Source organism: Sinocyclocheilus rhinocerous, unplaced genomic scaffold, assembly GCF_001515625.1.
Source record: "Sinocyclocheilus rhinocerous isolate Xijiao unplaced genomic scaffold, SAMN03320098_v1.1 scaffold412, whole genome shotgun sequence".
NCBI lineage: Eukaryota > Metazoa > Chordata > Actinopteri > Cypriniformes > Cyprinidae > Sinocyclocheilus > Sinocyclocheilus rhinocerous.
In genome coordinates, this window is record NW_015642498.1 from 44,421 (window position 1) to 70,376 (window position 25,956).

The window sequence follows — 25,956 nt, forward strand, 5'->3', positions numbered from 1 at the left end:
TCTCTCTCCCAAGAAGAAATCACTGCCGTGGAGATCGATCCATCTTCCAGCAATTTGCTTTTCTTATTTAAAGTATGATTTATCAACAAATTGAGCTTTAAGACGATGTTGGCAAGCGATTTAATAATCATAGTGGATTCAATTTCTTTTCATTATGTTATTACATGCTTGGGTAGTCGGCGGTATTGTGAGATATTCTAGTTGTCGTGATGAGGCAGTCTTTGTGCAGTCTTCAGTCAAACCTCGCCCGTGAAGACACGGGTCGTGAGAGTGGAGACATTCCATTTGGCCCGTATTTCCTGTGACCTATCATTAGCATGCCCATCATAACTCTGAATGATAGGCTATCACAGTGGAAAGACACCCGGCTCTGGGGCTTGTTGTCATTGTGTAGCTATTGATTGATAGATGATGAGAGATGATGTGAGTTTCAAACACTAGTGACAACTTGATGACTGTGCAGGGCTCCTGTTGGGATTCTCCGCAACACTTGATGCCATCGTCTCAGCGGAGTGTGAATCTATGCTGTCAGATGTGGTTTTTAAACTGCTGTAATTGAATTTTGATTGCTGTGAACTGGTATTTGGTAGGTCAGTTAATGGATGAGAGTATCACCGCTTCAAGTCAGCCAGTATTTGGACAAATACAGGGTACAGGAATTTTCTATGCTGTTTGCTTTTGATGCTGTGTGTCTGGTACTTGGGGTTTATGGGAAGCGGTGAGTAAAGGTCTTTAGAGTTGTTAAGATTTTGGAGGGTCAATGACAAATAAGAATGCCCGCAAAAATATTTAAAAATTCAAGTTTAAAACACGTGCCAAGTTCTTTAATGTTCTGGTTTTCTATAGTATTCTCTATAGTATTCTTTTTATTCTTATTGTATACACACACATACTGTACATACATGTATAGGGCTGTCAGTTTAACGTGTTAATTAATTATTTATGAAAAAATAACGCGATTAAAATATTTTAATGCAGTTAACGCACTGGCCCCACCCCCAGACCTATACATCATCTTACATTTCATATAGTTGACTGTTGACAAATATGATGCAGGGCAACAACTCCATAAATGCAGTTATGCCCTAAAATTCAATTCTCATATTTCAAAACTCATATTTATATCATTAGATAAGCGATATCACATGAGCAGGGAGAGCAGTAGGCTATTACATGAGTGTTGATTTTGTCCTGAATATCACGAGTTTAATGTGATTTTATACTACAGTTCAGTAAATAAGAAGTTGATATTGTGTTATATTTTAAACACAATATCGTGTGTTTTTTCTCAATTTTGCAGAGAACATATTACCTTTAAATCCATAGCAGAATTGTTGTGCATCTCCGAGCAACACAGCAGTGTTTAGTTTCTGAATGAATCCGCGTTTTGAACGAATCATGTGAACCAATGATTCAAAGGCCCATTCATAAAAAGAGCCATTTACTTCATTCCTGAATGAATCAGCCGTTCGAACGAATCGAATGAATGAATGACTCAGAAAGATATTTAAGGCCACCTGCTGACAGAAAAATTTAAATTATGTCATCATTTACTCACCCTCATGTTGTTTCAAGCCTTTCTTTTGTGGAACATAAAAGAAGGTATTTTGAAGACAATTGGTAACAAAACCGTTTTGGTTACTAATGACTTTCATTGTATGAACAAAAAATACTGAGATGTTTCTCAAATTATATTCTTTTATGTTCCATAGTTTATGTTAGGCCCTTGTAGCCTAAATGATTGTGTAATAAATTTTATGTTGAATCAAATAAAATATTTCTTGATAAAGCTACAATTTGTAATGTCTACTTGATACTTGAATGTTGTATGACTATAGTCAATGGATAAATATTAGGAAAAATAATCATAGAGATATCAATTGGTATCAGTGATACTTGCCTTCAGTGAAAAAAGGTGGCATTAAACAAATATTAAAAATATACTTTCTTTATATTGTTTCTACATTAATTTGAAGATTGAATGTGAAATTATTGCAATATAAAAATATATTGAAAAACTTTAATATTAGATGGGATTAATTGTGATTAATCGTGATAAATTTCAGACAAAAATGTGCAATTAATTAGTTTTTAATCGATTGACTGCACTAATATATATATATATACATACATACATATATATATATATATATATATATGAAGAGTTTGGTTCCAAAAAAGAAATCCATTTTGATTGATTTGAGTAAAAATGTGTTTCCTTTACCAAGAAAGTGGCAAGATGAAAACCACTATTTTCTGTTTCAAACTTTCACATAGCATCTTTAGGTTATAATAACATTAAAAATTCAAATCCAGATTTTGATTTTCAAAGATTTATTATAAAAACTGATTATTTTTTTCCCAAAATGAAATAAATCCATGACACTTTTTTTTTTAAAAATGCAATAAATCCATTGAATCAATATAAAATTATTTTTCATATTGAAACTGTTAAAAATACGCAACAAAGTAAGTTGATCCACATATGACAGCCTCTGAACTTGGTCAATACTAATCTTATATGCAGGCACTGGACAAAAAATACATTAAATCAGTCATCACTCCCAAAATGCATTCAATGGGTCATCTTGTTAATGCTATAAATTAATTACAACAATAAAAGAAAATTTCATAATGAACAAGAACATGAACAACATCACATTAGACCACAGAAATTCCAAAATAACATTTCCCTTACATTCAACTTCCATTCATCTTTGCCATGTTACATTCATTTAGTTGACTAGTGCTATACGCTGTATTAACAAAAACATTAATGGCATTAATAAAAACACTTACACTGACAAGCTAAGCAATATCGCGTTCATAATCGAATGTGATTCATTTGCGATTATGAACGCGATGTTGCGTAGCTTGTCAGTGATCTACGGCACGTGCTGGAGATTTACCACTGATCACAGAACCGGCTTTACTGACGAGATGCGCATGACAATCAAATGCGATTTATCGTGCAGCCCTCATTTTTTTGTTTGTTTGTTGATCACAAAGTACAAAGTAGATGAGGAAAACTAGGATGCCGGGTGTAAGCGCCGCCATTACTGTCTACAATGCGTGGAGTGGTGCGCTGTGATTGGTTGAGCGGATGTATCGCATTCTTTCAGAGAAGGGAGACTGGCGTTTGTCGCGGTTTGGAAAGATAGGGAGAAAACATGACAGAATAACATGGCGGATATGGCATTTTGCATAAAATTTAAAATTGACTTTTCAATACCGACCAGATACAATATTGATTTTGGCAGAAACTCAATATTTTAAAAAATGGCGTTTATCGCGTTTTGGAACCAAACTCTTCATATATATAAATATTAGCACTAATATATAAATATCTGATATTTTTAAGGCACTTGTTGACCTTTTAATAAAAGATATCCCAAAAATTTTAATACGATTTTATATCAAGAACTTTGTTCTTTATAATAAGGCTTTTTTTTTCATTATGATATCAGGACAGTTTTGTCACCCTGATATTTTTTACTTCATGCCCTTCAAAAAAAATATCAAAAAGAAATAAAAAAACATTCTTATCAGAGAAGATGTTTAAATGGCATTTTTTATTTGTTTTTGAATAAATTTATAGATACTGAAAAAAAGAGCATCATCTCATTGACCCTGGAGTCTTTCAGGTGTTTACTGTTGGCACTCCCGCAGTGAGCCCCCTTAACATGCACAGTTTAGAAATACCCCAGTGTTTTCTCAGCTAGCAGCAATTAGCACAAACTCTGGAGCTCCTTGCTGGCTAATTACGGCTCAGCTACATCCAGGACGCAGGAATATATTAACACTTCAGTTTATCATTTTAACCCATTGCTTAATGTACATACACTTTGAACTGTTCTCATTGTATGCTCAGTGAGGGGTGGTGTGTGTTGATTTCTTTTTACATAGCTTGGAAACTGTTAATATTTAAAGTAGTAAAAATGGATATTAAGCATTTTACCACCACACATTTTTAGCTGTTGTAGGTTTGTTTAGCTGGTCCCCCAACCTGACCAAGCTCGTATTCATCTGGTCGGCTAGCTGGTATTCTAGCCTGGGGTGCATTCCCAAAAGCAGCTATGGTCGCAAGTTCCGTCATTACCAATAGAGTTCAACAGAACCTGAAACCATAATTGGCTATAACAATGCTTTTAGGAAATGCACCCCTGAGCAACTAATGAGGGCTTAAAAGCCTTCTAAAACTATAGTTGCAAACCTGACTAGCTTTGTGGCTAGCTAAGACACAGCATACCACCTTAGGCTATTTAGGGATGCCTTAATATGCTCCTATGCTCCTTATTATACCTCCAACCCTGATTAAATACACCTGAACCAGGAAATAAAGAACGTTTGGAGCGCTAAAGACTTCCAGGCAGGAAGTCGGGCACTCCTGGTCCAGTTTAAACTGTATTTTGAATTCTAGTCTCATAACAAGAGTAAATTGGATGCCAACTAACGTTATAGTTGTGCTACTATAAGACTTGACTTGGACATGAAGTCTGATCATACACTACCATTCAAATAAATTTTTTAAAATCATATAACAGTATGTGTTTAATATGTTTTAAAATTTAATTTATTACTGTAAAAATATTACAATCTGCTTAATATATTTTGTAATTTTGAAACAGATACATTTTGATACATCTTTTCATAATTGCTGATGAACAAAAAGCTCAATGAAGCACATTTATTTGAAATAGAAATCTCATTATACGTCTTTATTGTCACTGTGTCCTTGGTGAATAAAATTATTTCTTCTTCTTTTGAGAATGATTATTAGAGTGATTTCTGAATGATAATTTGACACTGAAGACTAGAGTAATGGCTGCTGAAAATTCAGCTTTGCCCTCACAGGAATAAATCACATTTTAAAATATTTTAAAATAGAGAACAATTCTTGTAAATTGGAATGACATTTCACAATAATAACGTTTTGCTGTATTTTTTATAAAAAAAAGCAGCCTTTGTGAGCATGAGACGTCTTTTGAAAACATAGAAAGTCCTTAATTATTACAAACATTTTGGTTCATGGAAGTTCATGGAAATTTTGTCAACAAAATAACAAGTTTTTTTGGAAAACACCATTTCTCCAGGGTTGTATGTTTCATTTTGTATGAATGGGGTTGCGTCATTATTTTCACCCTAAAACCTCAAAAACCTGACATTTAGTTTTTCTTCCTTCCTCGTTTTCTTTTCTGTGTCTAACAGACTGTCAGACAGCATATGTGGCACTCTGTAAAAATGAAGTGAACCAGTTACCCAAGCACCTGTTCTGTTTGGCTCATGTTGAGCTTTGCTATAAACCCCTTTTTTTTTTTTTTTTGGATGAACTTTCTAGCTGCTGATTAAGCCCATGGCACAAACCCTTAGAGGGTTCGTTGACCTGAACTAACTCCCGCCTTTCTCTTTTCTCTGTAGGTACAACCAGGCAGCCTAAAGAAGGAGAGGTTCCAGGAGTGGACTACAATTTTGTGACCGTTGAGCGGTTTGTGGAATTGGAGAGAAGTGGAGCTTTGCTGGAAAGTGGAACTTATGAAGGTAAATTGACCAAGTTGCACAACCAAGTTTTTGTCCCAATATCGTATTAATGATCTAGCTGCGTCTGTGTTCTTTAATGTGCGCATTGTTAGTAAATCACCCGCAGAATTTTCCCCTTCCATCGGTGCTATTATGGAATTGAGCTCTAACGCTAATTTGCTAATGACCGATACCTCAAATCATGGAGTTCCTTGGGGTGTTGTGTGTTATTATTACTACTCTAAGCAATTTTAACCTAGTGAACAGCACAATCAGCTAAATAATCCCATAGATTTACATTGAAAGAGAGAACTGTATCATATTTAGGAGCAAAATATCATCAGCCAGGTTTATATCCACATATTTTTAGGTGTTATATTTATACAACATATTTTGAGATGTTGAATAACAAATGCTAGATAAAAGTTTTATATGGTAAGAAGACATTTGCAAAAATTGCAATGGAATCACATTTACCAAGAAAAGTCATAGTTGTGCATCAAAAAGGTGTGAATTTGCCTGAACAAGTTACATGAATGAATAATTCTCTAAGAGAACTAAAGAAAACATGTTTTTATGATCATTCTTAAACGCCAGAGCCAAAGCCTATCAAAATGATTGGCTATTATTTACCTCCTTGAGCTGTCTGACTTGCTCTCACTCCCCAGACATAAGGCGACTTGATATAAAAATACACTAAAGGGAATCTGATTCTCTGGGGTCTTGTGAGCTTAGTCTTTCTTCACTTCAAAAGTCCAACAACTCCATCCCTTGAATAAATAACTGCAGAGTGTGAGTTGCCCCATGTCTCACGCAGCCAGAGAGAGATTCTCCGGCGTTCCGCAACAACGCTTAGCTGCCCGCAGATGCGCCTGCCTATAAATCGCCCTAATTTGCAGCAAAATCGGCCGATGCCGATTAATTAAAAATGCCAAAAATCGGCCGGCCGATCAATCGGTTGACCTCTAATCTTGAGCATTCCTACCACAGTGTTATTTCCACCGCATCAGATTATGTATTGAGTTTATTAGCATTCTGTGTTGGAAATGCTGTTTTAATAAAATGTAGGTGTTATTTGTCAAATCTACTTTTTTAATAACTATAAATATATCTGAAATATATTATATTTAAATCATTTTTATTGTAGTAATATTTAGCAATATTACTGTTTACTGTATTTTGGAATTAGAGACTTCTTTATAAAAAAAATTAAAAAACTTACATCCAGAAGAAACACTCATATTAACATGGAATTGTGTTTCAGAAAGAAAGAAAGAAAGAAGTATGCCAGACTTGATCAACTTACAGTAGATGCAAAGAAACACTTAAATGTATGATCCAGAAATACAAATATTAGCAGTGTGATGTTTATTATTCTACTGTTATTGTTTTTAAATCCATATTTATGAGTTACAGCTGTTGCGCGCTGCAGCATCATGTCAGGTAGTGACCCAGGGAGAATTGAAGGCGTACTCAACCAGATGCCCTGCTCTCCTCTAGAGCCTGTTCATCCCAGGGGAGCCGTGGCACTTTCACTCAGTCTGTAAACATAGAACAGCACTCGGTCGTTTGAGCAACAGTTTGTGTGTGGTGTTGTACAGGTGTCGGAGTTTTGGCTGAATGGACTTTTGAGTTTTGTTGGTTTGTTTGCGGAGACAAGATTTCCACTGACTGAGCAATGCGAACACCACACTCAGAGTAGTAAGATATTATGAACACTTCACGGTTACCTTGTCATCTGACTAGTCATCTAAGTACATACCAGACTTATTTTTCAAATTTGTATATATTCTTACTTTTATATAAAGCTAATTATAATTACTACTATGTGTGTAGATTAGGGTATTGATGGTTAAGGGACATGTCCATATTAAAAAATTTGCTTTTTTATATGTGTATATGTAGGCCTGTATATACTTCCATACTCACTACTGTTAAAAAGTTTGCAAAGACCCGCCCCAACTAGTTACTGTTGCTATGTCCGACAAGCAATGGTGCTCACGTCACAAATCATGTTCTCAAGCAGTGAAAAATACATTGTGGAGCAAAGAGGAAACTGACAACATGCCGACAGACAAGACAGAGCAGGTCACTTTTGTTATGAAACAAATAAATAAAAAAACTTTCAAATTTTGTCAATTTTTTAAAGATATTCAAAGAATAAATACTGTTTTGTGGCTCTTTAATGTGTCATGACAGATCACTATAGCGCCTCAGTTCAAGTGGCATGTGAACCGATCATCTCTTCCTCTTTACTAGTTAAAGCATAACATAAACCTGAATGAACATCAGAAGGTATCTTGCTTCAACCATGGAAAGATTAATTTTGTCAGCTATTTTCATTTTAGTCTTAGTCTTAGTCCCGGCTAAAATGTCCTTGTTAGTTTTTATCATATTTAGTCAACCTTATCCTATTTAGTTTTAGTCAAGTTTTAGTCGACTAAAAGTATCAACTTTTTAGTCTAGTTTTAGTCCAAGAAAATCTAAAGTATTTTAGTCTAGTTTTAGTCAATGAAAACTTGACATTTTAGCAATAAGATTATTATTAATTAACCGTACAGCAGTATTAATTTTGGCAGCCATTTTAATTTAGTCTAAGTCTTACTCAAATGTACATTTTAGTTATCATATTTAGACAAACTTGTCCTGTTTTTGTTTATTCAATGAAATGTATGAGCATTTTAGTCAAGTTTTTTAGTCATTGAAATATTAGTCACATTTTCGTAATTCTGTAAAATGATTAAACTGATAAAATTTTTTTAAAAATTCTCAAAATTATAATCGTAATGATTGTTGTCATTTGAGAAATTTACTTTTGCATTTCAGGTATTGCACTTTCACCAGTAAGCACAAATCAATAGAATGTGGACACATACATGGTGTATTTTACCTCATCTAGTGTAATGGTTAAAATGTTTAAAATAAGCAAAACACACCAGGCAGAAAATGTATGAATTTAACAGCGAATCTCTGATTAGGGCATTGGAATTCTTGATATCTGGCAACCGCACTCATGAAAGCTCGCGTAGTAGAGGCGTGTAGAGCAGTCTGCAATAACATTTTGTCTGCTTTTATTGACGAAAATAAAAAGAGGTTTTTAGTCTCGTCTTATTTCGTCAACGAAATTGTATGTTGATGTAGTCTTAGTTATCGTTTATTGACCTTATTGTCGTCTCGTCTTCGTCTCGTCTTAGTCATGGGAAAAAAGCTCGTCAACGAACATTTTTCGTCGTAGTCTTCGTTAACGAAATTAACACTACAATACACTCCGTTTTTCAAGTTAATGTCCACCGATGTTAATCTACTCTCCTGTCTGGTTTGTTTGTCGAACAAAATGGCAGATTTGGCGTTATGATTGGTCAGATCGCCTGTCAATCAAACTCCCGGCGAATTGTCAATTACGTTTTTTTTTTAATTCAGTAGGATACATATACAGTAATTGATCAAAAGAAATAGATTTATATTTCAAAATTGATAATTGGTGTTCTTTTGAACTTTCTTCTCGTCATTTTGGAATCCCGAAAAAAAAAAATGTATCATGGTTTCCACAAAAAATACTTAGCAGCAAAATCATTTTCAAATTTTTCGGGAGCACCAACGTTATTAAAATAGAAAATTAACCATTATCACACTGTTTACTATAATTTTAGATAAGCCTTTTCTTTCAAAAACATGAAAAAGTATTACAAATCCTAAACATTTGATCCATACTCTGTGTATTTCAATTTCTTTTTTTTTCAAACTTAACTACTGTTAAAAACAATACTACAATCTTAATTACTACACACCAAGCCTAAAGGCCATTGCACACTGAGTCCGAAATTTTTGCACGTTGAAAAATAAATACGACCTCACGCTGTGTCAATTACGTTTACACACTGCCTCCGAAACTTTCGTCCGTCATAAAAAAAATTTGTATCGGGTTCGATTTTGTGCGTTTTTCGCATCCGTGGCAAGCATTTTGAGAGGTGTTTTGACAATTCAGAGCCACCTTACAAGCAAACAGCAAAATCCAGAATGGCGATTGTGAAGTTCATCTACTTCGTCACGCAGCACAAAGCACTGTGAAGATCCTTGCACACTGAGTTCACAGTAATTGGTGGTCTTCTTTTTAATATGTAGCCCTAGTATTGCTAGCAAAGCATCAAACTGAGCCACTGACATCCTGAAGTAAACTTTGAATCGCCCGTGATAATCCTGCTGCTTCTTAATAAGGAGGCGGAACTCTCCTTCCTCTCTGTATCTCAGGATTGGATGGACCCAATATTTCCTTTTTTTTTTCTTTTTAAGAAGCGAGAGGACAACAAAATCATCCTCACTGCTTGAAGACTCCATTTAGTACTGTTTTGCGAATTTTTTCGCAACGGATTCATTAATACGCATCGGACTCAGTGTGCAAGGTTTCTGTGCGTGACGAATTTTTAGGATGACGAATACGAAAAAACGCATACGAAAATCTCGGACTCAGTGTGCAAGGACCTTAACACTACCCCAAAAATACTTTTTTTTCTTACTTTGAGAATTAATAAACATTATTTTTGAATCACTTTAATGTCATGTTGCCGGAAGTCCCTAAAAGATGTGTCTGCAGATGCAGCTCACTTCTGGAAGCAAAGTATAACTACAGTAAACACCCACTAGAAAAAGGTGCCTTGCTTATTGCCTGAGAGGCTGATTAACAACATGCAGGAAACTGCATCTTTCTCCATTCCTCCAGTTGTGACATGGTGGTGGCTGAGCTTACATTATAAACTTTCAAATGTCTGATTGGTTGCAGATAACTATTACGGCACCCCGAAGCCCCCGGCAGAGCCCAGCCCACTGCTGCTGAATGTAGCTGAGCAGCTGTTGCCAGGCGCTACACCCAGATCCCAGGGCAAACGCAGACGTAACAAGTCCGTCAGCAACATGGAGAAGGCTGGCATTGAGCCGCCCGAGGAGGAAGAGGAGGAGAGGCCCGTCATCAACGGCAACGGAGTGGCCATCACCCCAGGTGAGGAGCTCTCAATCAATTTAAGAAGAAGAGAGATCTTGTCATGTGCGGCTCTCCAGTGTAGTAAATCCAGTTACTGCTGTGACCTCAGATCAGGGTTACTAGCATAGAGATGATTACCGTGAGGCCACTAGGTGCATCATCATAGCAACCGCCTCCACTCTAAATGATCTCATAGTAACCACTGTTGTCAGGGCAATAGCCTAGCAACTGTCGCGCCAGCATGTTATCACACGTTCCTTGTTTTTGCACTCCATAAGAGAGGCTCTGCGGGGCGGAAACGTGCATCAAGTCTGGATGTACTGAAAAAACCTTTTGTTTTCTTCTGGCTTTAATACAGCAGCATGACAGTGATTTAGAATCTAACACAGTGAGAGAATTGTTGACATGTAGTAATATAAAGAACTGCCAGAGGAAAATGTATTGCTCAGTGCACTTAAATTGAAATCAACATGAAATCAAAATTGACCCTATTTGCTTTCTTAATACAAGTTCCTGGTCTTATTGTGCATGATTCATCAGTCCATGTTATTTGAAAGAAGGGAAAAAATCTGAAACTTTCAGTTAGCATTGCCTAGACTGGAAATAATGTTAACCAAAGGCCAAATAGCTGTTTAGGCATTGTTTTCCAAGGTTTTCTGAATTCTTGCCTGTTTTAATGTTGATATAGTGATGTTTATGGCAATAATGAAGATAGATTTCAAAAATAAGTGGGGGACCCTAATGGGATAGTTAACCCAAAAAAAAAAAAATTGTACCTCCATTGAACTTCCACTCCAAATTTGATGCTTCCAAAAGTACATCAAGACATTGCAACAGAAATCCATATGAACTGAGCTCTTTAATCCAAGTCTTCTTTAAATGTTGAATAGATTTAATTTAGGCTGTTTTTCACATATAAACCTCAGTCAAATTTGTTCAGTGCACATACAGTACATAGAGCAAATCAAATATGGTAAATGGAAACTCACCTGTACTTGCTTGACATGTGAGAAAGTTCTTTAAGCATGTACAGATAAGATTTACCATATTTGAATTTTATTTGTGTTTTAAAGATGAATGAAAGACTTATGAGTTTGGAACAACACAATGCTGTGTAATTGATGACAGAATTACAGAATGTTAATTTTTGAGGTGAACTAACCCTTCAGCCTCTACATCCTAGTCAAAAAAGTGGGTAAATATTCTTTCACTCAGAAATACATCACTTTATGGACATGAAATGAGTTGCAAATGGAGTTTAATGTTGACTTTAATGGAGTTCTCAATTATTGACTAAAGTGTCAACTTTGTCTTTCACGGTGTTGGGGAGTAACTAGTTAAATGTAACGGAATTACATAATTTAATTACAAAATAAATGTAACTGTAATCTGCTGCAGTTACTGAGAAAAAACTGTGTAATTAAATTACAGTTACTTATGAAAAAGTTAATGATTACAAAAGGGGGTTACATCTGAATATTTTCACACACATGCAGATTTAATTCATTTCTTTCCCAAATTGCATTGACTGCTCTAAAATGTGAAACACCAATGTTTCAGGAGTTTGTGTATATGCTTTATTATACATGTTGTGTAGCTTATATGCTTTATTTTTTAAATTAACTATTTTTAAGGCATTGTTAGATGCCAGTGTTTCATGTCATAGTTATGCAAAGATTTGATTTCAAAAACAGTAGCTATTAAACTATATCTTATTTAACCTTAGAATGATCTCAAAGTAAAAAGAGGTGCTAAAGTCTGATTTTGTGGTGGCTGTGCTTTAAAATTCAATTATTATAATCTTAATTCAAGTGATGAAGGATTTTGAAAGTCTGACAGTAATCAGTGTTGAGTATCACTGTAAGGTTAACCCTGCCTGGTTTACATGTTTGAAAATGATTAACAGTTTAGAAAAAGTTTTGGATAAAAAATAGAAATTTAAATTTAGAAAAGTAATAAAAAATAGAATGTAATCAGTTACATTACTTTAATAAAGTAATTGAAATAGTTACACTACTTCTTACATTTTAAATAGGGTATTGTAATCTGTAACCTATTATATTTCCAAAGTAACTTTCCCAACACTGGTCTTTCAAAGTTTCTCTTAAAATTCTTTAAGAAATAGAAACCAATAAGACACATTTTGACAGCAAGTAAGAGTATATAATTAAGCTATGCTATCAATGTGGATAGCTCAAATAATGTGGCCTTGGGATTTTACGTGAAATGTTTGAGTTATTATTAAAATCTAACTTTTCATTGCATGCTTTGGTATCTTGCAATATCTGAGCACAGTTTGAAATTTTGATGAAATGTCTGAGGAGACACATTGTTATGAGATAAGAATATTCCTTATTTCTGTTGTGCACCATCTTAGATGTACTGTTTCTGTATTTACAGTGGCCTATATATATATATGGTTTTCATATATATATATGGTTAAATTTATCCACCATTGGCAAGTGTGGCAAAAAGACGCTGTGCGCCTTTGATGATTTTAAATGTTGTCTAGATAGACAGCTCACTAGGTTTCAGAACAGAGCTTGTGTGTGTGATTGAGTGAAACTGTCCTTTCATTTTTCAGTTGATTAAAACATCAGTACTGATGAATGTTATGGGATTCGGTGTCTTTTTCTTTCGTCTCTCCCTCTCTCTTCCCCTCGATCTCTCCTTTGGGACCTCCAACCTCCATAACTCAAACTAGGACACGTTCAGCTCTCTATTTTTTTTTTTCCTCTCTTCTTCTCTCTGGCTTTCTCACCGCAGACTCCATTTCACCGTCTCAGTCCGGCTAACTCCATCTCTGTCTGTTCTTCCATCATTTCTTACAGTCTTCAGTTTTTTTTTTTTTCTAACATGCCCCTCTTACAGTGACCTGCTTTTCAATTCTCTCAGAAACTCCAAATCTCAGTTACATCTCCCTCTCTTATAAATATTTTCTCTGTCTGTCTCGCTCACATTCACCAGTTTTCTCTTTAGTCTTGGACTCTTGAGTTTCACCAGCCGTGCCGATAAAAGTTGGAGACGTCTCGCAGAATATAGTGCTGGATTATTGTAAATTTGACAGCTTCTTTTTATAAGCGTAGCTTCTCTTTGTGATTATTCTGTTGAATTATATTACACCGTTTTCATCTTTTTTTATCCACTTCTACTGTCTGATTCTTTTTAATTGATTGAGGTGTTTGAATCAGAGATGTAGGTCTGCAGTTTCTCTTGTTATAATGTTATAGATTTAGTGAGGCGTTCTGCAGTTTAAACAGTTTAGCAAAGCATCCTAAAGTACATTTACTGGTTTAAACTTTTCATTATTATATTGGTGAAAGTTTAATGATTACATAAAGCATTAGTTTAGAATTAGACTTCTGTTAAAAGCTATTTTTCTTGCATTTTTTCAGAGTCCAGTGAACATGAAGACAAGAGTACGGATGCCTCAGGAGAGATGCCCACCACATGCCCCTCTGAAACCTCCACAGATGCCCCTAGAGAAGAGACAGAACCACCAAAATCACCTCCCAAACCAGACGAGAATGACGAGTTGGGTCCTCTGCCAGATAATTGGGAGATGGCTTACACTGAGAAAGGAGAAGTGTACTTCATAGAGTGAGTATCTATATCGGTCCGTTTTTCAGCTAATTAGAATTAGAATGATAAAATATAATCAGCAGCATTGTTTAAAGGTGCATTCAGTACTTTTTTACCCAGAGAGTTAAATGAATGTGAATAGTAATTTTGAAAAAATATGTAAAATCATGAACATTAAGCAGTACACCTAATGGGAGCCATGTTGAGATCACATGACCAGCTAGATATATTAAATATATGTATATTTTATAATATGTACTGCATATGTATAATTAATAGTATTTTTGTAATGTATTTTATTATAAAATCCAATATATATATTTATTTCAACAACCCACATGGTTTTCCCGCAGAACTGGGCTACTTTTAAACTGTTGCTGCAGGTTGCATATTTTTTCCCTATATTTGACTGACATGCTTGTATTGAAAAATTGTATATTGCACTAATGATTAAACTATGCTAGATGATTATTTTAGTGAGAGAAGGGCCCTGGTAGTGAGTCTCCTGTGAGTTCCTTTATGAAAACAGATGATTACTACTATATTGTGATTTTCAAGTTGGAGTAAACATAAAAATAACATAAAAATGACTGTAAAACATGTATTTTAGTTATGGAAGTGGCATGAGTTTTGATATTTGAGTTATGGTTACTGGGCTAGTTTTGGGCCTTTTATTTGAAAGTATCTGAGACTTTCAGTGGCCTAGGTCAACTGTGAATATAATGGAATCAGTTGCTGATAATTTTATCTTTAGTATGATCTGACATGACTGCCATATTGGCCAACATGAAGCGAAATTTACTGAGTGCACCTTTAAAAAAATGTATAGAAATCACTGGAGCTGTTTTTTGCATGCATTGTTCAGACCATATTGGGCCTTGGTGCTCAAGCAAAAGATATACAGGTTCTGATTCTGTGACATCTGTTGATTCCATTTCCATTCTTTCTCTACTTGGTCACTGAAAGATTATTTGTTGTTGTTTGTTTTGTCACTTTTCATTTCTTTTTGTTTGTTTGTTTTTTGTTTTTTAACCATGACCAGACCATGTCCCTGCCCACCTGCTGTATATTAAATGAGTTAATAGAGTTAATTTATAGCCTGAATCACAAAAATCATCTAAATCAGGCAACGGCTCAATCATGGATCAAAACCACTGTAATCCAGACACCTGAATCATTTCTTTTAAATGCAAAAAGTGTTTTGGACTGCACAACACATCTGGATATACGCCCAGTTATAACACTCTTTTCATCATTTGATTTATGGATGAATCACTGTTGTTATGATCAATGCAATTTTACACAAACATCTCTGTTTAAACTTGTTTCCATAGATCATAATAGTGCAACATTAATTGCACCATACTTTTTAATTTCACCCCAGAAGATTAGGGACATCCATAAATGAATCATCCATTTGTTCATAAATACATAGATTGTCATTATATAATATTTATTAATATAAATTAAATTAGTAAAAAGTATATATAAATATACACACTTTGATTGATTTTCTATGTCCCTTGCTAGGAATGTATGTGTGTGTTTAATCTTCAAACTGTGACTGTACAGTACTGTATTTTTCCACAGGGACAGTAGTTATTTTCTGTTGTATCGTTCATAACAGAAGCTGTATGTGAGTGACTCCGAATGATGCGAGGACAGTCTGTCACTGCTTCATGAAACACCACATGCACACATACACAGTTTGCTCTGGCCCACACAGTGTGACTATTGACGATTTAATGGAGTTGTCAAGCAGCCAATGGTGCCTTGTTTTTCTCGATCTCCCTCACAGACGGAGCGTCTTTAATTCTCAAACTGTAGACACTTCTCCATATGTCTATCTCTCACCATGCACACCCACACACACACACACACTCATACTGGACCAGATTAATCACGACACAAAATGTCTCTGTACATGCATTTAGTCACATTTAAACTCCCAAAGCAACCAAACATAAGCTGCGGAAATGCACTGAGCCAATACAAAGTCTTTTGATATGATTTTATATTAAATACATTTTCTGTAAGAGAGAGATGAATCATAAAGAGACACTGGGGAGGAAGACACAAATTGAAAGACGGAGACACAAGGGCAGAAGTGTGGAGTGTCATAGAGAGCGAGCACATCAAAGGTGCACCATCTTTTCGCCCCTGGCTGCAATTTCTCTGGCCAGTCGCTTGGCTGAGTGCCGTCAGTCGTGTCCCATCACTGAGACCGTCGAGTCTACCTTTCTCCCACTGATCTCAGAGCTGTTTCTTCTGCTACTTTAGACAAAATGTGTCTCAGGGAGGAATACACTAAGCCCCAAAACATACTGAATGTACGTGAATGCATAGTATGCATGAACAAAAATGCTTCTTGCTTGTGTTCGGAAATATGTCAGATGCAATTAATTATACAACATAAGTTTTTGGAAGTATAGTGTTGCTGTCGAGCATCATTGCAAGCTGTTTTGTTTTGTTTTTCGTTTAGTTTTTTGTTGTTTTTGTTTTGTTTTTAGTTTAAATTTTTTTGTTTTTAGTTATTTTTAGTTGTTGTGTTTTGTTTTGTTAAACCATGACTTTGTGATTAGTGTCAGACATGGTCAATGCCCATATGCTCCTTTTTTGTTTTGTTTTGCTTTGCTTTGCTTTGCTTTGATTTGCTTTGCTTTGCTTTTTTTTTTTTGGCTGAGTGTCATGGTTTAACAAAAAAAAACAATTGTTTTGTTTTGTGTGTGTGTGTGTGTGTGTGTGTTTATTTGTTTGTTAAGCCATGACTTTGTGATTAGTGTCAGACCTTGTCAGTGCCCAAATTTAGTTTTGTTTTGTTTTGTTTTGTGTTTGTTAAACCATGACTTTGAGATTAGTGTCAGACGTTGTCAATGCCCAAATTTTGTTTTTTGTTTTGTTTTGTTTTGTTTTTGTTAAACCATGACTTTGTGATTAGTGTCAGACTTTGTCAATGCCCAAATTTAGTTTTTTGTTTTGTTTTGTTGTTTTTGTTAAATCATGACTTTGTGATTAGTGTCAGACTTTGTCAATGCCCAAATTTTGTTTTTTGTTTTGTTTTGTTGTTTTTGTTAAACCATGACTTTGTGATTAGTGTCAGACTTTGTCAATGCCCAAATTTTGTTTTTTGTTTTGTTTTGTTGTTTTTGTTAAACCATGACTTTGTGATTAGTGTCAGACTTTGTCAATGCCCAAATGCTCCAGACTATGCTGTGCCTGTGCTCATGTAAAAGATGCAGCAACATCTTACAATCCTGTTTATTTTTGATTGCATTTAATTTGTAGCGTTTCATGGCAATCAACAGCATTTAAATCATTTTGACATCAAAAATCATATCAAAAGCTGGCATCCACAGACAATCAAAAATTAAATGGTGTTGCGCAAACCCATCCTAGCCCTTATGCTAATGTAAAACAGTGTTTTACCTGGAAAACAAAAAAGAAGTTGAAGTGTTTGGAGTCATGACTGGGTAAAAGAGGGAATTCATGGACTGCTTATACTTCAGTGCTAACTCAATATAATTGTAACTAATGGATGTAGCATTAATTAGCATAATTGGCTAATTAACGAGATGTTAATGTTGTATGAAATAGAGAGAAGGTAGAATCAACATTTTAAAAGGATCTCTCTCACACACACACACGCACGCACACACTCACATTTGCGTCATCAGTTGCTGTAATCTTATTGGCTCTTCCCTACTTGGCCGTCATAGGAGCAGTCACGCCGCAGGACTATGACTCAACATTTCAGATGCTGTCAGAACTTTGTTGGAGGCTAAGATTAATTTCAAAGGCAATTAATTAGCCATTGGTAAGCATGTTACACTAAGCCACCAAAATCTGCCAATTTTGCCAAATCTTTCAAAAGAAATCTTTATTATGACTGCTGAAATTGGTCTCAGATGACAAAATTGTGAGGAAAAAAGCACTGTGTACTAAACAGTTAAGTAAAATCGCCGCTCATGTTCGGTTCTCCTCCCTTATACAATAAGTCACTTACATCTTCCTCGCCATCTCTCTCCTCCTCCTCTTTTTCTTGCTGTGCTAATGAGAAGCTTACAGCTAATTAAAAGTATCGATTGCCATTTTGTTAAGCTAAACTTTTTTTCTCACCCTCGTTTAGAGATGAGATCTCCAGAGACTTCCTTTCAGTCTCTCTCGTCTCCTCAGCATGATGATTTACAGTAGCAGTTTGCAGCACTCTCATCTCTCTCTTTTCTTCATCTCTTTTCCTTTTCTGCTCCATTTCTCTCCTCTCCAGCCACAATACGAAGACGACGTCCTGGTTGGACCCCCGGCTTGCGAAGAAAGCGAAGCCCCCTGAAGAATGCAAAGAGAATGGTTAGTGCGGTTATCTTTCATTTCTCTCTGTATGTTTTGACTCTGTTTGTTTGACTCTCCAAATGGTGGAGTTTGGATGTCCAAAGAGAAATGTTTAAATCTACTGAAATAAAGCAACTAGCCACAAGAGGCTGTGTTTTAGTGATTTTGCCACAGTTATGAAGTGTTGTTAGGCAAAATGTGAAGCAGAAATGGCTTATTGCTTTTATAAAACTGCAAAAAAAAAATCTGATAAAATACCAATTTTCCTAAAATTCTTTCATTAAGTAATATAGCTCATTAGCCTAACTGCAGGCTGTTTATGGTTGCTTAGAGTATAAAAGTCAAAAATCTTTTATATGACATTTATGTAACTTCAGTATATAAGGGCTATCAATATGTTTCTTTTGAGTCAAACCTTTCTTTTATTATTGCTAAGTAAAATCATGCAGTCTTTGCTATTGGTTTTTTCGAAGCAATTGGACAATTTTGTTTGGCAGACAGTGTCAAACAATCTCATAGACATGGAAGAAAGGTCCAGAGCTGTATCTAGAGACAAGAATATTCTAGAGCAGGGGTAGCCAGCACTGTTCCTGTAGGGCTACCATACTGCTGAGTTTAACTCCAACCCTAATCAAATACAAATACAACTAAACCAGTTAATCAAGTTGTTCAGGATTACATGAAATCACAGCAAGGTGTGTTGGACAGGGTTAAACTTCAAGTCTACAGGAAGATAGCCCTCAAGGAGCAGGGTTAGCAACCCTCTTGTAGAAATTTGGGTTTAAACTCCTTGATGTGGACTGGTGAACAAGCACCTAAGCCAATCAGAACAGTGCTTGCAAAACTGGTCCTGTAGCCCCGCAAAAGAGCACATTTTGAATGTCTCCATCATTTAACACACTTGATTCAACACTTCAGCTCATAAGTAGAGACTGCAAGAGCTAAATTGAGTGTGTCCGATAACACATCCAACACATCCGAAATATGCAGTGGTGTACACTACTATTACATTAGCAAAACAAAACACCATAGAAACCCCAACCACAATACCCTGGGCTACGTCTACATTAATGAGGATACATTTGAAAACAGGGTTTTCATTTCAAAACACTCTCCGTCCACACTTGCATTTTCAAGCATTTTCCAAAAGTTTCTCATCCACACTGAAACGTCGGGAAAACGTTAAATTCACCTTACCGTGCATGTGTAAAACGTCATAAAAAGTTCACTGAGATGGTACAGACAGAATAGACATAAGTTTTCACGTAGTTCTTCTGGCAGAATCATTTTATTTATGAAAATATCCCACCATTCACTGGCGTCCAGCACGCACTCACTCACTATTATATGTTTAATCTGATATGTTTTGCCACAGGATAGCAATTGTGAGTAAATTTTCTGTCATCTTTGCAGGACTGTAATACGAAGAGTGTACAAAGTAACATATCTTTAGAAACAATTAGTGCATTTACATGCACCCTCTTAATGCGATTATAATGAGATTTTGGAAATATTGCGATTAAACTTTACCTCATGTAAACGCAATACTTCGATCTAAATAATGCGATTAAGTCGCATGCTCATAATCGCAGCAAGCATAATCGTATTAACATAGGTGGCGTACGCCGATTTTAATCGAAATATACAGGCATGTAAACATCATAATGCGATTAAGTCCTTACTCTGATTACTGGAAATAATCGCATTATTCGTGCGCATGTAAACGTAGTCTTGTGAAAGTAGCACAATACCGGTATAAACATAGATGTCTATTGGTACAATAGACGTCACATGACTAAACATGCGTCATCGTTTTCGAAAGCCTCTATTTTCACAGTCCACATTACAATGCGAAAACGGCGTTTTCAAATTTATCCACTTTGGAGAGCGTTTTCAAAAAGCTCAGTTTTCCTTCACAAAAATGCCATCTCAGTGTGGATGGAAGGCCAAAACGGACAGAAAAATGTGCGTTTTCAAACGAAAACATATTATAGTGTGGACAAGGCCTCATAATGTCCTACCACCCTGGCAACCATCTACCAGTGCCATATCAACCTCCCATAAATGCTAAAAGAAACACCTTAAAGGCCCGTTCACACCAAGGACGATAATTATAAAGATAACGATAAAAATATAGTTCTAAAAATCGTTCTCAATATTAAAGAATAGCAGAGTCCACACCACAACTATAACGATAAAGACAAAGAGAAACGCTATCGTAGGAATCACTTTCAAAACGATTTTTTTTCCAGCTGATGAATGATTAAAAATTGACAGCCAATCAGAATCCATCCTGCTGTAACGAGCTCGAGAATTTAAAGCGGCAGACGAGCGTGCGATTAGAATAAGCAGACGATATTGTTCGCTGGTGTGGATGCTAATATTGTTATCTTTATAGTTATCTTTATAGTTATCGTTCTTGGTGTGAACGGGGCTTAAGAACCACATTGCAATGCCTTAGCAATGTCCCACAACACCTTTGCATTGTAGTGGCAAGTTTTGCACAGAACAGCCAAGAAGACCCTAGCAGCTGTCTCACAACGTCCTACCAACCACCCAATACACCCTAGCAGCCACTTTAAAAGTGCTTTAAAAAACACTGAGTGGTGGTGAATTTTGCACTGGCAAATACCTCTCACATATTCTACAGCAAGTGTAACAATCCAATTTTTCCTCGGGTTACTCTGCACTCTACTTCTGGCACTCATAAGTGTGTTTGTGAAATGATCTTGAGCTGAAGCATCTCGAAGTGAATACATTGTTAAATTAATCATGTCTGCAAGTGTATTCTCCGCTGTTTTACCTGCTTGTAAAAGGATTTATTCATCACCACCTTCTTCCCAGTTCACACGTTCGTGCACTAAAATCTAACTCCATGTTTGCGGTATAATCAACTGTGCCAGTGCATCAGGGGCTGCTTGTTAGCATGCATGTGTGAGACGGCGCATTTCACATGTCAGCGGATTCCCGCGGTTCAAAGGCCTGTCAGCCAGCGTTGTGAAAACACTCATCACTGCGGATTTGCGCGGACGCGTGCATTGCGTAACTCGGCCGCCCTCTTTTGTTTCGAAACTGAAGGGAAGACACAGCTCTGGATGCAAATCAAGTCGTCTGCTGTTTTCTTTAATACTGTCACGCTCATGTTCCTAGACTGTTTGTTTCCCCGCGAATATTTACCGCAGCACGGAGTGAAGTTTCCGTAGATATGCCACAGTCATCTCTCCTGTTTACCTGTCATCTCGCCTCTCTCCCTGTGTCGATGTTTCTCTCTGATGGTACGAATTCCCTGGGTTTGCTAGTGAATGAATAAGCACAACTAACATATCTCTCTGTGTCTGTCGCTCGTGTTTCTTTGCATTTCATCATTTCTGAAGCCGTCACTGTCAGCGAGCACCCCAAAAAAATATAACACGCTCACACGCGCCGGGAACAGGTGGAGATATGATTACAGAAACAGATGCATGGATGGATTGATGGATGGATGTGGCTTTATCAATTGACAGCTGTGTCAATGCAGGAATTATATTTGTTTTCTCAGTGATATTGTACAAATTAGCTAAATTAATGAACAAAATGTACACGCGAAAGCCCAACAGCGTCGCATAACAGCACACAGCGGTGTGATTTTCCCCGAGATGTTTATTCATGCAAGTTGCATGAGGTGTCACAGCAATTCTGTGCCATTGTGCATTCTTAAAACGACGAAAAGCCTCATTTTCCTCTAGCTGCAACAATTGAGATTGGATTTGAAATGGAATATTCTGGTTCATAAATGTCCCCTGATAACAGCATTTTTTTTAGCAGATATTGCTTTCAGTTTTGTGCATTTTCTCATGAGTAATTAGTTTAGTTGCTGTCGGAAGTGGTTTTATCCCTCATAAACACTTATAGTCACATAATTCCGTTCGTTTGAAGGAATCTTGGGTTTTAGATTAGAAAGCCAGAGATGCAGCGGGTGTTTCTAATGCCCAAAGAAAGTGATCCATTCGTCTCAATGGCTGTTGTTTGTCTGGAGAACACAAGATGCTGCAATATTTGCTTCACAGGCACTTTTAGTTAGGGTTAGGTGAAAATGGCATGTGAATGATCACTTTATATAGAGCGCCGAAAGGAAAAATCCCATTTGATTTTGAAGTTGATTTTTAACAAAAACTCATAAACTGTGAGTAACGAGGTTGTTAACCGATAATACATATATTCTTTTGTTGAAGCAATCAGCCTGCATTATTTCAGCTTATTTTTTAAGAAGTCGTGTTTAACAGACCAATTCCTGGCTAAACTACATTACCCATGATTCTGCAAGGAAATCTCCACCAATCAGAGAATTGCAACTAGCAAATTGTACCAAAGAGGGCTTCCTACACTCGCAAAATAAATAAATACTTCTGTATATGTGTATATTTTGCAATAAGCTTAAAATATGTTGGTTCTTTATATATAATTTACAACTTGAAATCAATAGTTTAAATTTCTCCATCATTTTCAATTCCATTATGTCATGCTTCATGGGATTGGAGTTCTTTTCCTCATTAAAAATGCACAGTCTTGTACCTTTTTCAAAGATCTTTACACTAAAAATTATTTTATCCGACTATATCATGGTCTTAACTTGAGAATATTTGACCACGAATTGTATGTATTTCAGTTAATAAATAAATAAGATATTCTGATTTGACAACAAATCATTTTCTTGCTGAGAAAAGCTGACCTTAGATTGAAGTGTCATAAACAATATTAATTTATCATGACTACGTGAATTAATCTCACCAGGAGTTAGCTGCAAGTAAGAAGTTATAGTCTTTATAGAATGTTCTCAACTCTCTTCCAAGCTCATAGTATGCCTGTGTGTGTTTGTTATCAGCAAAACAAGATGTATCGAGGCATTATTGATGGGTGTTATTTTGGCAGACAGAATCTGGCAGACAGTTGAAGATGACAATGCAGAATTAAGTGTTTGTTTTTATGATAGCACACACAAACGCCATCCATCAGTGAACTTTAATGCTTGGTGAGAGTGAGTCAGTGAAGGAGGAGTAGAAGAGGGAGAGAGATTTTCATCCCTGTCACGTTTAAAAGTGTTCGGCAGACAGTTACACTCAAACCATCTCAGTAATAAATGATATTTTATTTTTATTTATTTATTTTAAATGGTAATAACATTATTAATATTGTTTTTTTTTTTACTGTATGTTTGATCAAATAAAAAGTGATATTTATATTTTTTGTTCCTATAAAAATTACTCATCATGGGCACATCATGATTTTGTCCCTCAAAAAAAATAAAGAAAATAAAATGAAATAATAAGTGCAATTGGTAAACAGTTACCAATCAGTCACCAAGTAAATTCTATCAATTTATTTACCAAAACCACTTTTTCTCACATTTGGCATTTATTTTGGGTCATGCCTTTAAACATTGATTCACCAAACAAATACAGCTTTAGTTCATATTGTTTCTGCCTCATACTTGCTTTTGTTTCCTTCCTCTCCTTCTTTCTCATCCCCACCTCCCTCATTTTCGTAAAGGTCAAAGCTTTTAACAAAAAGAAACTGCTGCCTGTTTTTACTGCAAAGGGCAGGCAGGTTTTTAAATAGCAAAATTATTTAAATATTGTGCAAACAAAATGCAAATATTGAAGAAGGTAATTAGCTTGAGTTCACGATTCTCAAGGGGTACGTGGGGCGGGTTACTCTATATTTGGAGGCCATGAGATTAGTCCAAACTTTGTTAATGTTATTTAAATTTTGCTTTTGAACGTATCGCTCACTTGTTGTTGGCAGAGTGTATGATTCTTCTTGCATGTTAACTGAGTACTTTTCTAAAAACCTCAGTTGAACCCACAGACACTTCATGGTTGAAAGGGGAATGAGAGATTTTTATGCAATAACATTTTATGTAGTTCAACTCTATGCTATGTTTGAGTGTCAAGATCAACCGATCACTTTTCCTGAAATCATCAGTATTCCATTAAACTCACAATGAGGCCAAGAGCTCATCTGAGAGTGCAAGTGTTCATGTGTCAAAAGAAAGCATTGACGGGGTTTACTCAAAATACGTAACAAAGTTCTACGTGTTTTCTATGAAGTCGCTAGATAGTGGCTAGATCATTGAAAAAGAAAAGTCTCTTATGATATTCTGGACTCTAGATATGGCTCTGGTCTCTCCTTCAGTATAAGTATATTGAATTTTTTCGCCTACAAGTCGAAAATCATAAGTACAATCACTTTGAAAAGTAACGGTACATTCTGCTGCCTGTTTTTACTGCAAAGGGCAGGCAGGTTTTTAAATAGCAAGATTATTTAAATATTGTGCAAACAAAATGCAAATATTGAAGAAGGTAATTAGCTTGAGTTCACGATTCTCAAGGGGTGCGTGGGGCGGGTTACTCTATATTTGGAGGCCATGAGATTAGTCCAAACTTTGTTAATGTTATTTAAATTTTGCTTTTGAACGTATCGCTCACTTGTTGTTGGCAGAGTGTATGATTCTTCTTGCATGTTAACTGAGTACTTTTCTAAAAACCTCAGTTGAACCCACAGACCTTCATGGTTGAAAGGGGAATGAGAGATTTGTATGCAATAACATTTTATGTAGTTCAACTCTATGCTATGTTTGAGTGTCAAGATCAACCGATCACTTTTCCTGAAATCATCAGTATTCCATTAAACTCACAATGAGGCCAAGAGCTCATCTGAGAGTGCAAGTGTTCATGTGTCAAAAGAAAGCATTGACGGGGTTTACTCAAAATACGTAACAAAGTTCTACGTGTTTTCTATGAAGTCGCTAGATAGTGGCTAGATCATTGAAAAAGAAAAGTCTCTTATGATATTCTGGACTCTAGATATGGCTCTGGTCTCTCCTTCAGTATAAGTATATTGAATTTTTTCGCCTACAAGTCGAAAATCATAAGTACAATCACTTTGAAAAGTAACGGTACATTCACACGGGGCGTCGGCGTCAACGCTTGACGGAGGGCGTGTCTGAAGCTTGGCGCTGACGTGATCGTCATAGTGACAACAGCCAATTACATTGGACCACAATTAGTTAGCGCCTGAGCTAGGCTATTTGCATAAGGCGATCTGATTGGCTGACGCCTCAGTTGGCACTTGAAATGTTGAGAAATTTTCAGCTTCTGCCGTGAGCAACGCCAGTGACGCGACACCGACGGACCCACAATTCAGTTCAGCAACGCGTGACGTCACCCATTCAAAGTAAATGAGAAGCGTTAACGCCGACGCCCCATGTTAATGTACCGTAATAATGCACCTCTCCTCGACAAGATGACAGTATTCATGCTCATAGCACAAATGGGAGTATTACACCACCCGTTTAATACGTGGTTAGGGGTTTGTTCAGATCACCAACCCCTGTAAATGTTCGTCCTTAAGATTGATCTGTGCACTCGGTAGTCTTCACAAGTGGATTTCTATTTTAATAGGACAAACACCAACCCATAGCACAGAGGTAGAGTAATACCCAATGGCGCTTTGATCTGCCTGTGCCTGTGTGTGTGTGTGTGTGTGTGTGTGTGTGTGTGTGCCAGTGTGTGTGTGCT

General features: G+C 36.2%; 1 protein-coding gene across 1 annotated transcript in view; it reads left to right on the forward strand.

Annotated features, from left to right (window-relative positions):
* The first annotated feature begins 209 nt into the window (after positions 1–209).
* LOC107755877 (membrane-associated guanylate kinase, WW and PDZ domain-containing protein 2-like) overlaps positions 210–25,956 on the forward strand; it is an 88,657-nt gene continuing 62,910 nt past the window's right edge. Inside the window, exons 1-5 of the mRNA XM_016572837.1 lie at positions 210–264; positions 5,419–5,538; positions 10,295–10,510; positions 13,888–14,092; positions 18,339–18,418. Coding sequence (XP_016428323.1) covers positions 210–264; positions 5,419–5,538; positions 10,295–10,510; positions 13,888–14,092; positions 18,339–18,418 — 676 coding nt within the window. The remainder of the gene's footprint in view (positions 265–5,418; positions 5,539–10,294; positions 10,511–13,887; positions 14,093–18,338; positions 18,419–25,956) is intronic.